The 15,019-nt window shown below is 38.8% G+C and overlaps 1 protein-coding gene across 6 annotated transcripts in view; it reads right to left on the bottom strand.

Moving 5' to 3' along the window:
* Window positions 1–15,019, bottom strand: part of EXOC6 (exocyst complex component 6) — a 146,644-nt gene that overhangs the window by 56,040 nt on the left and 75,585 nt on the right. For 5 of the 6 annotated variants that reach the window (XM_058671949.1, XM_004583528.4, XM_058671945.1 and 2 more), the window contains 5 exons: window positions 11,351–11,456; window positions 8,136–8,245; window positions 6,893–7,004; window positions 6,318–6,452; window positions 2,905–3,084 (listed from right to left, as the gene is read on the bottom strand). In XM_058671949.1, the coding sequence (XP_058527932.1) occupies window positions 2,905–3,084; window positions 6,318–6,452; window positions 6,893–7,004; window positions 8,136–8,245; window positions 11,351–11,456 (643 nt within the window). Of the gene's footprint in view, window positions 1–96; window positions 541–2,904; window positions 3,085–6,317; window positions 6,453–6,892; window positions 7,005–8,135; window positions 8,246–11,350; window positions 11,457–15,019 lie in introns of those variants that run through there. The other variant, XM_058671947.1, reaches the window with a different exon arrangement.

The raw sequence follows: 15,019 nt of genomic DNA, 5'->3' as shown, positions 1-15,019 counted from the left end.
GTAAAACTGTCAGATGGTACACTTGAATTTTCCTATTTAAGATGGTACCCTGCTCATTAAGCCTAGAGTAATGATCTAGTCTCTTTCATCAATGTCCTTATTAAGGAGTGAAATTGTAAGATACATTTAAGTGTGCAGATGTATGTATATCAACAAGAGCATACATACATATTTAGTCTATAGACTAAGGAGGAGTTCACTGCTATTATCTTAATTTACAATTTTTATTTGTTACAGGGTGGCTCTTGTAATTCTCATTTAATACACTGACTTCCTACTAAAATGCTCATACTGTTTCCTTCTAAAAGCCCTCTATTTCCAATTAAGCTCTGACCAAGAACAATTCAAAGTGTTGCTTCTCCTGAAGGTCCCACATGGCGAAAGGATTAGCCATGTCATCTCTGACCAGGAAGGTAATCAACATCAAGCAAGCCCCATGGGCCACTGGTCCCTAATGTCTAGCTGGGTCAGCAACAGGACCACTTACATTTCAGGACAGCTAGGCATGGTCCCTTCATGTGGCCAGCTTGCTAGGAGGGCCTAGTAGAAGAAGATAAGCAATTTATAATCAAGGGTGAAATTTTAAAGGCTTCAAACTGTGGTTACTAATGTGGCAAAACAACTGCTTTCTTGGCTGCATGAATGACTTTGGTACTGTCAATGAAATCTGTGAACTATTTCAGATGGTTTTCCTGCTAGAGCTGCTTACCAGATTGCTGTTTCAACCAAAGGAAGTCATGCTGAAGCTAAAGCAGTAGCTTCCTAAGGACTTCTCTCAAAATGGCCTATGAGAGTGTTCTGTGTTGCTGGGTTCAGAATTTTCACTATGTCTTTAACACTGTAATTTTTACAGTTGATTTTGGCTAAAAAATTTTGGACGAAAAAGTTAGGTTTGGCTAAAATATCTAAACTTACTATGGAAAGGTCACATAACTGGGAGAATTAAACATGAGTTTTGGATTAGATAATGAACCTAGTCATGAGGGAGAAGTGACTCATACCCAGTTACTCAAAAACATAACAGGGAAATAACATGTAGGAAATATGAGTTACTATTTCTGAGAGATAATGAAGAGAGCACCTGATTCAGTTAAATCCATTAATGTAATGGTGTGAGATATTAAGTACTCATCATGTGATTCTACTTCTACTTGAGTAAAATTAAATCTTTCAAACTTGAATAGTAGAGGTAAACAAAGTAGATCGAAATCTTCTATAGATAATGTTTTTGTAACAGGAATAAAGGAGACATGCAGATTAAAAAACAAAATTTAGCATCATCTAGGTAGTGTTAGGAGACTCTGACCCTAGACATAAAGAAGTTACTGTGGCTTAGCACGTTAAGCCATCACCAGTGATGGGAGCATCCTTTATGGGTACAGGGTACCGGCTGTTCTGCTTTCTATTCACCACCATGCTAATGTGCCTGGCAAAGCAGCAAACGCTGACCCAGGTAATCAGAACCCTGCCAGCCACCTGGGAGACCTGGGTGGCAATTCAGGTTCTTGGCTTCAGCCTTGCCCAATCCAGCCATTACAGCTTTTTGAGCAATGAATCAAATCCCCTTCTTCACAAATTCCCTTTCCCCACTGATTTTCTTTATTATTACAATTGTGTAGTCCTTCAAAAACAGTCCTAAGTCCATCATTCTGCTACCTAAGTATCCTGATACGGCAGGTATGAACAGTGGCAGAGTCCAGCAGCCTATTGTTAAGATACATTTAACAGCTTCATTGGGAGTCCGTCTTTGATTTGGAAGTTTCTTTCTCTTTCTTGCCTCCCCCTCTCTCTAACTCAGCTTTTCATATAAATAATTCTTTAAAAAAAAAGATTTATAAAAGATACTAAATTAGCATATCAATGAAACTATTGTAACCCCAAACAACTAAGTCATTTTTTGGGTCTTTTCTAATTGAAAAAGGCATTGATTATATTAAATTATATTGTTTATTTTATTTCTATTTATGTCTACACTGTCAAATTTAGGTTTTTATGTGGGTTTTTCGTGGGAAGAGAGTTGTAATCACTTTGGCTAAAAAGCACAATAGATCGAGCCCAGCATGGTAGCCTAGTGACTAAAGTTCTCGCCTTGCACACTCTGGGATCCCATATGGGTGCTGGTTTGTATCCTGGCTGCTTCACTTCCCTTCTAGTTCCCTGCTTGTGGCCTGGGAAAGCAGTCGAGCATGGCCCAAAGCCTTGGGACCCTGCACCCGTGTGGGAGACCCAGAAGAAGCTCCAGGCTCCTGGCTTCAGATCAGCTTAGCTCCAGCCACTGTGGCCATTTAGGTAGTGAACCAGCAGATGAAATATCATTCTCTCCTCTGCGTAAAATCTGATTTTCCAATAAAAATAAATAAATCTTTAAAAAAAAGCACAATAGATTAAACAACTGGCTAAGTTATGAATCTGCAACTTGATTTGAAAATTGGTAACAATGGAAAAGGAAATATGCAAACTAGGACATGAGTACAAACAAATAAGCATCAATTTAAATTCTCTAATATACATCATTTTTAAATTTTTTATTTAGGTGTCTAATTCACTTTTAAATTTTATTATTTACCTTAGTTTTCTTTGGAAAGGAGGTAGCCAAAGATAGAGATATCTCTTCCACCTACTAATTCCTCCAAAATGCCTACAGCAGCTGAGGCTGGGCCACACCAAAGCCCGAAGCCAGGAATTCAACGTGGGTCTTCCATGTGGGTGGCAGGGACACAAGGACCTCGGCAATCATGGCTGCCTTCCATGATGCACGTTAGCAGAAACCTGGACTTGTACCCAGGGACTCCAATATGGGATGTGGGTATCCCAACTGACATCTTAACTGTTGTGTGGAATGCCCCCCTCGAAACTTTGAAATTAAGGAAATTTATAATCTTTTTTTTTTAATTTTATACTTACAGGCAAATGAGTAAACACTTGAAAGATGCTTCTCAAAAAATTAATAAGATCCATTAAATAACCACTAGCTCTTCCATCTGGCTCAGACATTGTCCAGTCATAATCAGCAAGCTGAACAAATTCATCAATTTTCTGATTAAGTTTGGTATATATCTCTCCTTCCGCTGCATGTCGAGCATCCTGACAGGGGACAAAACAACATTAATAAATAACTATAAAAGCAGTTAATAAAGCAAGTTTTCTTACAATTCTAATTTTCACATATATTTGTCTTTGGCCTACTATTTTAAACATTCATGCAAAGCCCAGGAATAAAGCCATTGGCTTATTTGCTTGCACTGATCTGCTTAACTAGACACCAATTCTTCCTTCTTCCTTCTTCTCCAGTCTCACCATTTCCTTTTTCATCTATGTGACAGGGTACTTCACAAGGTATTAATTCCTGACTTGTTCTTAACAGCTCTAAGAAGATCCTCAGGAGAAACAAAAGCAGAAAAGTGGAAACTGTCCAAAACAAAAAACGCAGAAGACCATGCCTAATTACTGATTCAATAAGGAAAATTAAGTTGTACTGGCACAGAGGAGATGGAGATGGGATGGTTGCTGAGGCTTTGCATTTAAAGGGTAAGAAAAAACAAAAGCAGAGACAGAGATTTGTAGCTTCTCCAAGGAAAGTAAATGGGTGACTGAGTCAGCACAAATAGAAAAAAGACCTCTAGAGCTTCAGGCCTGTGTGTCTCATACCATGAGCCCAGAAGAAGGGGAAGACCAGGTCAGGCTTATGGCAGAGGGCGTTAAACTGCCACCTGCCAACACTGACATCCCTCCCATTCAGGTGTCAGTTGGTGTTCTGGCTGCTTCACTTGCAATCAGTTTCCTGCTAATGGCCTGGGAAAAGCAATGGAAGATGACGCAGGTGTTTGAGCCCCTGTCACTCACATGGGAGACCCAAATGAAACTCCTGGCTCCTGCCTTTGGCCATGTCCAGTACTGGCTGTTGGACTATCCGAGTAGATGGAAGGTCTCTCTCCTCTCTCTGTAACTCTTTCAAAATAAATATTTTTTTTTTAAATAAAGAAGACAGTTGAAGGTACGTTGCCTTTTGTATCCTACCCTGAGAAATGTCACATTTCCGCTGTAATGCATTGGTTAAAATAGTTTAAGTTTTCCCCAACAAGGATAAAGGGCCTCAGAGCCCCATTTTTGAATGAGAAAAGTATCAAGGAATTTGTGGCTATACGTATTTTGAAAATCACCATCCTTGCTAAAATAAGGAAGAAGGAAGAGATAGCCCATACTACAATTTAATTAACACAGAAAATAGGAAGGGGGTTGAGAAAATGGGAAAGAAGTCAATTCCTTCACTTTTCTTTACATCTTGATCAAATTAATTTTTATAAATCCTTGTTTAAGAAGGCGGGAAGGATCAGATATTCAAAAATCTTGAAGTCATTATGGAACACAAAACACTTTCTGAAGGAAGAAGAAAATGAGAAGACCACATTCACATCTTATAGTCAGATGAAGTAATTATATGTTTTCTGGACTTCATGTTTAGTGGAGTCATGATAAAACTGGCTCAGAAATACTAAAGGTGTGTAGAGTAACTAGGGAAAAGCAAAGGAGGAACACAAACAGCTTTAGCTGCTGCTCTCCAGCACTTGGTTGAATGATTTACTTTTCTGAGCTTACAAAAACAGCAGGTTGCATTTTTCATATCAACTATCCAGGTTAAGATAAACTTTTCTCAGGATGTTAAAAGACTGGGCAGGGGTTGGGAGAGGTATTTAAAATTGTAACAGGTTTATTAATGCTTACCATAGGTTGTAATAACGAGCAAAGACATTGAAGTCAGAGGGTGAGTGGCTATGCCGTGTGAAAGACAAACCTCAGACGGCACTTCTGAGCAGGAGCGTGTTTTAAAACCAGCACTTGAAAGGGGTTTTTCCAAGGAGTAAGGGTTCTGCTGATTTTATAATCCTGACAAACATAATCATTAGAAAATATACAAAGCTTTGATCCTCACAGCTGCCTTAAACTAACTACACTTCATTTTTAAAAACATAACAGCAAGAAACACTTTTACTGTAACCATTCTCATACTTTCATAGATATGCTAAAGTAGCTGGTGAGACATTTGTAACGGATAATTATTGATTATGATTTAAGAGACTGTCGGGAAAACTAGTTTGGAGTTGCATTGCTGAATTCAAAACAGACTCAGTCCTTAGTACCTCATCTCACCTCACAGTAACAACTAACTGGCACCCATATGGGAGACCCAGAAGACATTTCTGGCTACTGGTTTTGGATCAGTTTGGCTCCAGCTATTACAGCCAATTAGGGAGTGAACCAGTGGTTGGAAGATCTTTCTGTCCTCACCTCCCCTCTGTCTGTAACTCTGACTTTCAAGATAAATAAATATCTTTTTAAAACTACCAAGTCCATTTTATAGGTAAGGAAATCAGTAAGAGCTTCATCCTTGGATTAAAAAAAAAATGTTCAGTCAAAGGGGATTCTTAAATTTATTTATTTATTTATTTGAGCAGTAGAATTAAAGAGTTAGAGAAAGACAGAAAGAAATTTTCTATGTGGCAGCCTAACAGATACAATAGCTGCAACAGCCAAGACCGAATCAGGCCAAAGTCAGGCACTTGGAACTCCAAACAGGTCTTTGATGGGGTAGTGGAGGACCAAGTACTTGGGTAATATTCCACTGCTTGCCAGGCACATTAGCAGGAAGCTGGATTGGAAGAGGAACAACTAGGACTTGAACTGGTGCCAGCACTCTAAGTGGTGGCTAATCTTGGTGTAGCACAAATCCCCAACAAAGAAATTTATATTACTAAGATCATGACAGTGTCTCATCTGTATGACTCCAAATCAACACAAAAAGATAAATTATGAAAAAACAAACTTAATCTTGCATTTTGTTTAAAACAATCACTAATTTTTTCGCATATACTATATTTACACAAACAGCAATTTTCCAGAAAAAAGTATAATTTCAATGATAAGCAGCAATTGTTTTTTACACACAAGAGCCAATGAAGTATGAAAAGTAAATTTTACACATATGTAATTTTTCTTACATTTTAGCTTTCAAAAATCATTTAAAATAATTATTAAACTATGAAACACTAATGAGAGTTCACCTAGACCAATTCAATACCACAATGAGTTGTCAAAACATGAGTAAAATACAACACATTGGAGAAAAAACAATATACTTTTACCCATTTTAATAAGATGTTTAAAATGCTTAAAAGATTGATACTTATCTTTTATTGTTAACAATGATTATCTCTAATTTCCAACTTCCAGGAATATACTAAAATCACATATAACAAAATTGACTTAATGTTTTAGTTCTATTACAGTGATTAAAAACTTTGTGTGAGATTTTTATATACCTTAAAAGTAGAAAGTCCATAAAGTCTCGTGGTATGAATAGTTTCTTGAGAAATATTTGTAATGTTAGTTATAAAGTCTTCAAGGTATTTACAAGCTTGTTCCAGGTGTGCTGTGTTTATGATTATTTGCACTAACTAGGAGACACAAAATATTTTGGATAAATACAAGTTATAAACAAAACCATGTGATTTTTAAAAATAGAACTATTACTTGCTAATTCTACTACTGCAAGATACAACTGCTTATCTGATTTCAAAAGCCTGCTGCAAAAATATATCTAAATGTTAATATAGTTCTAAAATGACTTTTTAGAGCATTTTTCAAATTGTAAACATTTAGCAAGTTAAAAATGAGAACGTTTGACTTTTTATATAAAATCAGGCAATCAAAAATCGAAATAAAGTCCTCACATTTTCACCTACTATTCCCCAGATAAACCCTTTTCTCTCATATTCCTTAAATTTACACAGATGCTTGCTACTTTTAAAATTATGGAACAACATTCAGCAATAATTTAATTTATAATTGTTATTTCATATATAAAATATTTGGCTTATGCATCTTTTTAACCTACCTCAGTTAAACCAATATGAGGCTTTTTAATAAGGTTCAGTAAACAGCTACTCAAAGTTCTGGTCAACAGCAGATTTGTGGATTTTCTAAGCATATCATCTATTTCTGTTGAGCTAAAAACAAAGGTTGATATTATTAAGTTTCCCATGGTAACTAAATTACAAAATTCACCAACAGAATTTATTCCAAGTTATCTTTTGATATAACTAAATAAACTATAATTCATCAAAGCAGAAACTTTAATTCTTTTTAAAGATTCATTTATTTTTATTGGAAAGGCAGATCAGATTTACAGAGAGAAGCAAAGACAGAAAGATCTCCTATCTGCTGGTTCACTCCCCAAATGGCCACAACAGCCAGCGCTGAGCGGATCCAAAGCCAGGAGCCAGAAGCTCCTTCCAGGTTTCCCACGTGGATGTATGGTCTCAAGGCTTTGGGCCATCTTCTACTGCTTTCCCAGGCCATAAGCAGGGGGCTGGATGGGACATGGAGCAGCCCAGATATGAACTGGCGCCCACATGGGATCCCAGCAGATGCAAGGTGAAGATTTAGCCATTGAGTCATTGCCCCCTCTCTCCTCTCTCTTAACTCTGACTTTCAAATAAATAAAAATAAGTCTTACAGAAAAAGATAATCAATGGGAGAAGTGACTACCCTGGCAGGATTCTGTGGCAACAGCACCTGCATCCCCCCATCAGAGTACTTGGGTTCCATATCCAGTTCTAGCTCCTGGTACCAGCTTTCTACCAACACAGATCCTGGGAGGAACCAATGATGACTCAGGTCGCTAGATTCTGATTACACATGTGAGAGATCTGTACTGAGTTCTTGGCTCCTGGCTATGGTCCAACCCAGTCCCAACTATTACAGGAATCCAAAGAATAAACCAGTGGATGGGGGACTTCTTCCTCTCTGACTAGATGTCCCTCTCACACACACACTTGATCTTAGCCAAAAGGCTGAGAAGCAATCTCTCTCTCTCTTTCAAATAAATAGACAGATGACAGAAAATAGACGGATATTTTTAAAGATAAAGGACATTTTTACTACCTTATTATTAGCCTTGTATTTTTAAGATCTACATAACAAAAGTAAAAACACACAAAATTAACTTATAGCAAGCTAACACTGTTAGTAAAATATGTTTTTCTTATGAGATAATAATCTATCACAGACACACAAAAATTAAGTTTTACTATTTAACAAAAACAGTTTTGGTAATGATGTGTAAATTAATAACATACCTCCGGTGAAGTGATTCTGAAAATTTAAGGCTTGCATAAATAAACTCTTTAACTTGGATATAAATTTGAGGCACTGATTGAGACATGGGGAGTTTCTTTGGGAAAGATTGCTGTAGGAACAGAAAATTAACATGGTTTTTAAATTTTTAGACAAAGAATGTAATCACCTAAAATATATAAAAATTAAATTGACTATACATTTTAATTAGTACCTGCATCAAAAACATATACTTCTATATTATTTTTGCATTTTAAAGAAAATCTAATATTTCTATTTACCCCTATTTAATAAATCACATTACTAGATTTATTTATTTTTATTGGAAAGGCAGATATACAGACAGAAGGAGACTCAGTGAGAAAGATCTTCTGTCTGCTGGTTCACTCTCCAAGTGGCCACAACAGCCAGAGATGAGCTGATCTGAAGCCAGGAGCCTCGTCTGGGCCTCTCATGCAGGTGCAGGGTCCCAAGGTTTTGGGCCAGAGAGCTGGATGGGAAGTGGGGCAGCAAGGACATGAACCAGTCCACATATGGAATTCTGGCACATTCAAGGTGAGGATTTAGCCAAGAGGCTATTGTGCCAGGCCCATCCCATTTATTCTGAACTCCTATGATACCTTAGAAAGCAGCTCTCCAACCTCTATATAATCACACATTGGTTTAAGTCAGTTATGTATAAGTACTTACTAAGTAACTGTTTTATCAGCCAACCTTAGAAAATTCACAGTCCCTACAAAGCTAAAATGTCTACAAAAGTTTTACCAAAATAAGTACTGTCATCTTCACGCACGGCCATGCTTATCTCCATATAGCTCCAATTTTAGCATACGTGCTGCCGAAGCGAGCACTTGTCTTTACTTTCAATGTAACAGTTGTTACAGCTGTGAAAGTACCCTCAGCAAAGTCATTCCTAGTTGTTAAATCCAGTGGACTCTCAATAGTTTTTCATATTACTGCAATTCTTAGAAGTACCTCACATGCAAATAATCACCAACTCTTGTTGTTCTGACTTCCTAAACCTCTTTTACAATTCTATGGCTAAAATTTCCACAGGTCACTAACCACTCTCATAACTGCAAACTCCCCCAGCCAGTTCTTCATACCACACTCTTACTGTGTGGTTCAATCCATTTTCCACATGTTATAAAGGTATTTCTTTTATTTGTTTTTTGTTTTGTTTTGTTTTAAAAGACTTCTTTATTTATTTGAAAGGCAGAATTGGAGAAGGAGAAACAGAAAGACAAAGCTCTTCCGTCTGCTGGTTCATTCCCCAAAGGACAAGGGCTAGGAATGGTTCAGCCCAAAGCCAGGAGTTTCAGTCATGTCTTCCACATGGGTGTAGAAGCCCAGGCACTTGGCCCATCTGCCACTGCTTTCTCCAGACCATTAGCAAGCAGCTGGATTGGAAATGGGACAACAGGGATGTGAAGCAGTGTAAGGAATGCCAGTGTTGTAAGCAGTTGCTTAACACACCTGTTACAATGTTGGTCCCAGAGAGGTATTTCTAAAGTGCATTACGCCTTTATTGTCTAGAATCTGTTGGTGGCTTTTCATAACTCATAGGGAATAAAGGCTAAACTCTCCATTACTGTTCACTTAGCTCTCCAATACTGTTCTGAAGGACTATTACGACCTTTCCACTTTTCCAATTACATTTCTTTTTTCAAAATATTTCAATTAATTTTTCATGTTATCTGAAAGAGAGAAAAAGAGATAGGGAGATCTTCTGTTTACTGGTTCACTCTCCAAATGCCCACAACAGGCAACCTGGGCCAGGCTGACACTAGGAGCAGGAACTCACTCCAGTTTCCAATGTGGACAGCAGAGGCTCACCTGCTGGCATCATCATCTGCTGCCTCCTAGATAGTGCACTAACTGAAGACAGAATCAGAAGCAGGGCCAGGACTCTCATCCTGACATCCCGATTTGGAATGAGGGTGTCTCAAGCAGAATACCCAGAACAAGACTGTTGTTCTGTTCAACGGTTCTGTTGAACTGGTATGCCTAATGTCTTCCCACAATTACATTTAAAAAAATCTTTATCTCTTGTTCTTAAGGAACAGTCAGAGCTAAGCTGATTCAAAGTAAGGAGCTTCTTCTGGATCTCCCATGTGGGTGCAGGGCTCCAAGGCTTTAGGCCATCCTCTACTGCTTCTCCAGGCAACAAAAAGGAAGCTGGAGGGAAGTGCAGCAGCCAGGATACAAACCAAAACCCATATGGATCCCGATGCATGCAAAGCAAGGACTTTAGCTACTAGGCTATTGCACCAGGCCTGATATATACTTCTTTTAAAAGGCCTCAAAAGGTAGTCATATTATACAGTGATTAAGATTTTGCTTGGGATGCCTGCATCCCAAATCAGATGGACTGGCTGAGTCCTGGCAGCTTCTAGCTTCCTGTTACTGCACACCTACGGAGACAGCAGGTGACAGCTCAAGTACTTGGGTTCTTCTCACACATGTGGGAGACCAAGATCCAGTTCAGCCATAGTGTTACAGCGGTGAACCAACAGCTGGAAGATTTCTCTTGTTTCTGCCTCTCTGCCTTTAAAATAAAGTGGACTTGTAAGCTTTTTTTTTTTTTTTTAATTTAAAAACTGGGGCCAGTATTGCGGCACAGCAGTTATGGTGCAATAGTTACACACTGCCTATCATGTCAACTCCCACACTGGAGCAACAGTTCAAGTCTGGGTTCTTCTGCTTCTGACTCGGCTCCTGGCCACTTCACCTGGGAAAGCAGCAGAGGATGGCCCAAGACCTGTTCTCTCTCTTTCTTCTCTCTCTGCCATTCTGCCTTACAAATAAATGAAAAAAAATTTTTTTTTAAATTTAAAGCTGCAAAACAGATCCTCTACAGTGTTGAACATTTTAAAGAGTTTTCCACTCTTTCCTTAGAACTTAATACACTCAATACTTATTCTTCTATCTAATGTGGAATTTACCTAACATTAATACTACCTGCTCTAGGAATCTACCTAACATTTGGAACAATAAAGTTTTAGCATCTACAGGAAAGTCCCTTCTTAACTTTATCAAAGTAGTAGTTGTGATAATAACACAACCTTTAAAAACTATCAAATTAGAATTTTTTAACACACACAAACACAAGACACAAAAGAAGAAATTTTGACTTCTAGTTTCAGATTTATTTTATAAAGTAATAAACACCAAATTTGTTTTTAAGAAAATTCTTAAATTAAAAAATAGCTTGTACCTTTTCGAGGTCTGGATCTTGAAAGGGAAATTTACTAACGACAATTTTATACTCTTCTTCGCTGACAATAGGAATAGGGCTATAATTATCCTCTTCAAAAATGTCCCTGTTGAAAAAGCAGAATTGAAAACATACTATTAAAAACCATACCATTGGCTTGACATGAGACAATGACTTAAAAAAACAAAAAACTACCAGAAAGCACGTCTTGTTAATTGAAACTCCAAACAGGAAGGAACTATCTAATCATCTAAAACTCTGAAATTCAACATGAAGTAAGTCTAGTTTCTCACAATTCAAATGCAATTCCTCTTTCCATTACTTTGTTTCACATCCTCTCAGCACTTTACTTTTCAGTCTAGAACATGCTCAAGGACAACAGTCTGGAAAAGCTTGTTATCTGAATTTTAAGCAGATCCTTAAGAAGTATTTCTGTAACATTTATTTAAAAACAATTTTTGGGGGGCCTGGCAGAGTGGCCTAGTGGCTAAAGTCCTCGCTTTGAACGCCCCGGGATCCCATATGGGCGCCGGTTCTAATCCTGGCAGCTCTACTTCCCATCCAGCTCCCTGCTTGTGGTCTGGGAAAGCAGTCGAGGACGGCCCAAGGCTTTGGGACCCTGCACCCGCGTGGGAGACCCGGAAGAGGTTCCTGGTTCCCGGCTTCGGATTGGCACGCACCGGCCCACTGCAGCTTACTTGGGGAGTGAATCATTGGACGGAAGATCTTCTCTGTCTCTCCTCCTCTCTGTATATCTGACTTTGTAAAAAAAATAATAATAATAAATAAAAATAAATAAATAAAAAACAAACGCCTATGTGCTCTCCTACGTAGCCCCTCTGTCATCAGGCACAGCCATATGACTGTTTTGGGATTCCCATCCATACCTGGAAGTCTAAAACATTTACGAGCCAACTGTATAACCCTCCTTACGGTGACAAGGAAGGCGAACACATGTTAAGAAGGCAGAATCACAAATACAAATAGCCTGGATCTCTTCTGTGTGTGTAAAACATTTTGGACATTTTGAGCCTGTGCTAGAGAAACTGCTATCTAATTATCAACTGATTTTCTTAAAATATTTATTTATTCATTTATTTACTTAATTTATTTATTTATGTGAAAGGCAGAGTCAGAGAGAATGAAGAGAGACAGAGAGAGAGAGAGATCCATCTTCTCAAATGGCTGCAATGGCTTGGGTTGAGCTGAAGACAAGCACCTCTCATGTCAGTGGAAAGGGCCCTAATACCTGGGCCATTGACCACTGATTTTCCAGGTTCATTAGCAAGGAATTGGACAAGAAGTGGAGCAACCAGGATATTTGAATAGGCACCCACATGGAATACCAGCATTGCAGGCAATGGCTTGGCCTGATCAGTCATTTTGACTACCTTTAAAATATATACATATTTTACCTTTAAAAATATATATATACCATATATATATAATATATATAATATATATAAAGGCAGCTTTACAGTAAGCAAAGGAGAGACAGGGAGACAGGAATCTTCCACATGCTGGTTCACTCCTCAAATGGCTACAACAGCTGGAGCTGGGCTGGTCCAAAGCCAGGAGCCTAAATTCTCCACTGAGTTTTCACATGGATGCAGGGCCCGAGGAGTTCGGCCATCCTTTGCCATTTTTCCAGGCAAATCAGCATGGAGCTTGACTGGAAGTGGAACAACTAGGACTGAACCTGTGCCAAGAAGGAATACTGCTGCTGCAGACTGAGGTTTTGCCAACTATATCACCATTCTGGCTCCCTGACCTTTTTTTTTTTTAGATTTATTTTTTTTTATTGGAAAGTCAGATATATAGAGAGGAGGAGAGACAGAGAGGAAGATCTTCCGTCCAATGGTTCACTCCCCAAATGACCGCAACAGTCAGAGCTGAGCTAATTCGCAGCCAGGAGCCAGGAGCCTCTTTTGGGTCTCCCATGCGGGTTCGGGGTCCCAAGGCTTTGGGCCATCCTCAACTGCTTTCCCAGGCCACAAGTAGGGAGCTGGATGGGAAGTGGGGCCACAAGGACATGAACTAGCGCCCATGGGATCCCGGCACATTCAACGCAAGGACTTTATAGACACTAGGCTATAGTGCTAGGCCCCTGACCTAACTATTAATGAACAGTTTAGCAAAGTATTTATTAACATTTATTATTTGCAAGGTTTTGAGCTATGATGAAAACTACCTAGCTCATGAAGATCAAGATCCCTATTCTTGGGGCTGGCATGGTGGTACATCAAGCTGATTCTCTACCTGTAGCACTGGCATTCTATATGGGCATCAGTTCGTATTCCGGTTGCTCCATTTCCAATCCAGCTCCCTGCTTACGGCCTCAGAAAGCAGAGGATGATGGCCCAGGTTCTTGGGCCACTGAACCTATGCAGAAGACCCAAAGAAAGCACCTTGCTCCCAGATTCAGATCAACTTAGCTCTGGCTGCTGTGGCCATTCGGTGAGTGAACCAGCAGATGAAACATTTGTCTCTGTCTCTCCTCTCTCTGTAAAATTTGCCTTTCAAATACAAATAAATAAAACATATTCTTAAAAAACCTGTCCTAGGTCCCAGCATGGCAGCCTAGAAGCTGGGGTCGTTGCCTTGCATCAGAGGGACGTTATTTAAAAAAAACAAAAACAAAAACAAAAACCCAGTTCTGAAAATAAGTTCATTCTTACAGCAGATACAAAGTAAGTGCATTCTTAAAGCAGATACAATCATCATTTGCCAGTTAAAAATAAGAAATAAAAACACATGTATAAAAATATAGGCAGAAAAATACACACAACTAAGCTTTTAATAATTATAAGAAGGAGGCCAATTTTTCTTCTGATGGCAATTAAAGTCATATAGACATTAATGTACTTCAGGTCTATGCTCTGCAGGCAAGTGGTTACAGCAAAAGTAATTTTCCTATTTACAGTCTCCAAGATTCTTTAAAATTTTACGTATTTATATGAGAGGTAGAGAAACACAAATAGAAAAGGAGCTACTATCACTGGTTCACTCCCCAAAAAGCCTACAACAGCTGCAAGGCAAAGCTGAAAGCCTGAACTCAATTTAGGCTTCCCACACAGATACCTAGCTGCCTGAGCCATCCCCTGCTACCTCCCAGGGCTTGCAGTGCCAGCAGGCTGGAGTCAGGAACTACACGCAAGGACCAAGCGTCTTTTCTAAATTTTCACTACTCATTTAGATTCTTTATCTAGTTGTTATTTGTAAAAACAGAACTTCCTGGGGTTAGCATGGTGGCAGTGCATCCTAATCCTCTGCCTGCAGTGCCAGCATCCCATATCAGTGATCCACCTCCAACTCAGCTCTCTGCTAACAGCCCGAGAAAGCAGCAGAGGACAACTCCTTGGGACCTTGTATCCACAATGGGACCCTGAGGAAACTCCTGGTGCCAAGCTTTGGATCGGCCCAGGTCTGGCTGTTGTGGTCATCTGAGGAGTGAACCAGCAGATGGAAGATTTGTCTGTCTCTCCCTTTCTTTCTCTCTCTATAACTCTTTCAAGTAAAACAGTAAGTAAAAATTAATCTTAAGAGCTTACACAAAAACAAAACTTAAAAGCTATAAGTTTCAGTTTCTAATACAGAATACCTCTGAAAACTTATATACTTGCTACTGGGAAAAATTAGCTGTTATAGAAATCTGTATAATTCAAAATG

Source organism: Ochotona princeps, chromosome 13 (assembly GCF_030435755.1).
Source record: "Ochotona princeps isolate mOchPri1 chromosome 13, mOchPri1.hap1, whole genome shotgun sequence".
NCBI classification, from domain to species: domain Eukaryota; kingdom Metazoa; phylum Chordata; class Mammalia; order Lagomorpha; family Ochotonidae; genus Ochotona; species Ochotona princeps.
Note: the sequence above shows the minus strand (reverse complement) of the source record. Positions and strands in the feature narration are given on the sequence as shown.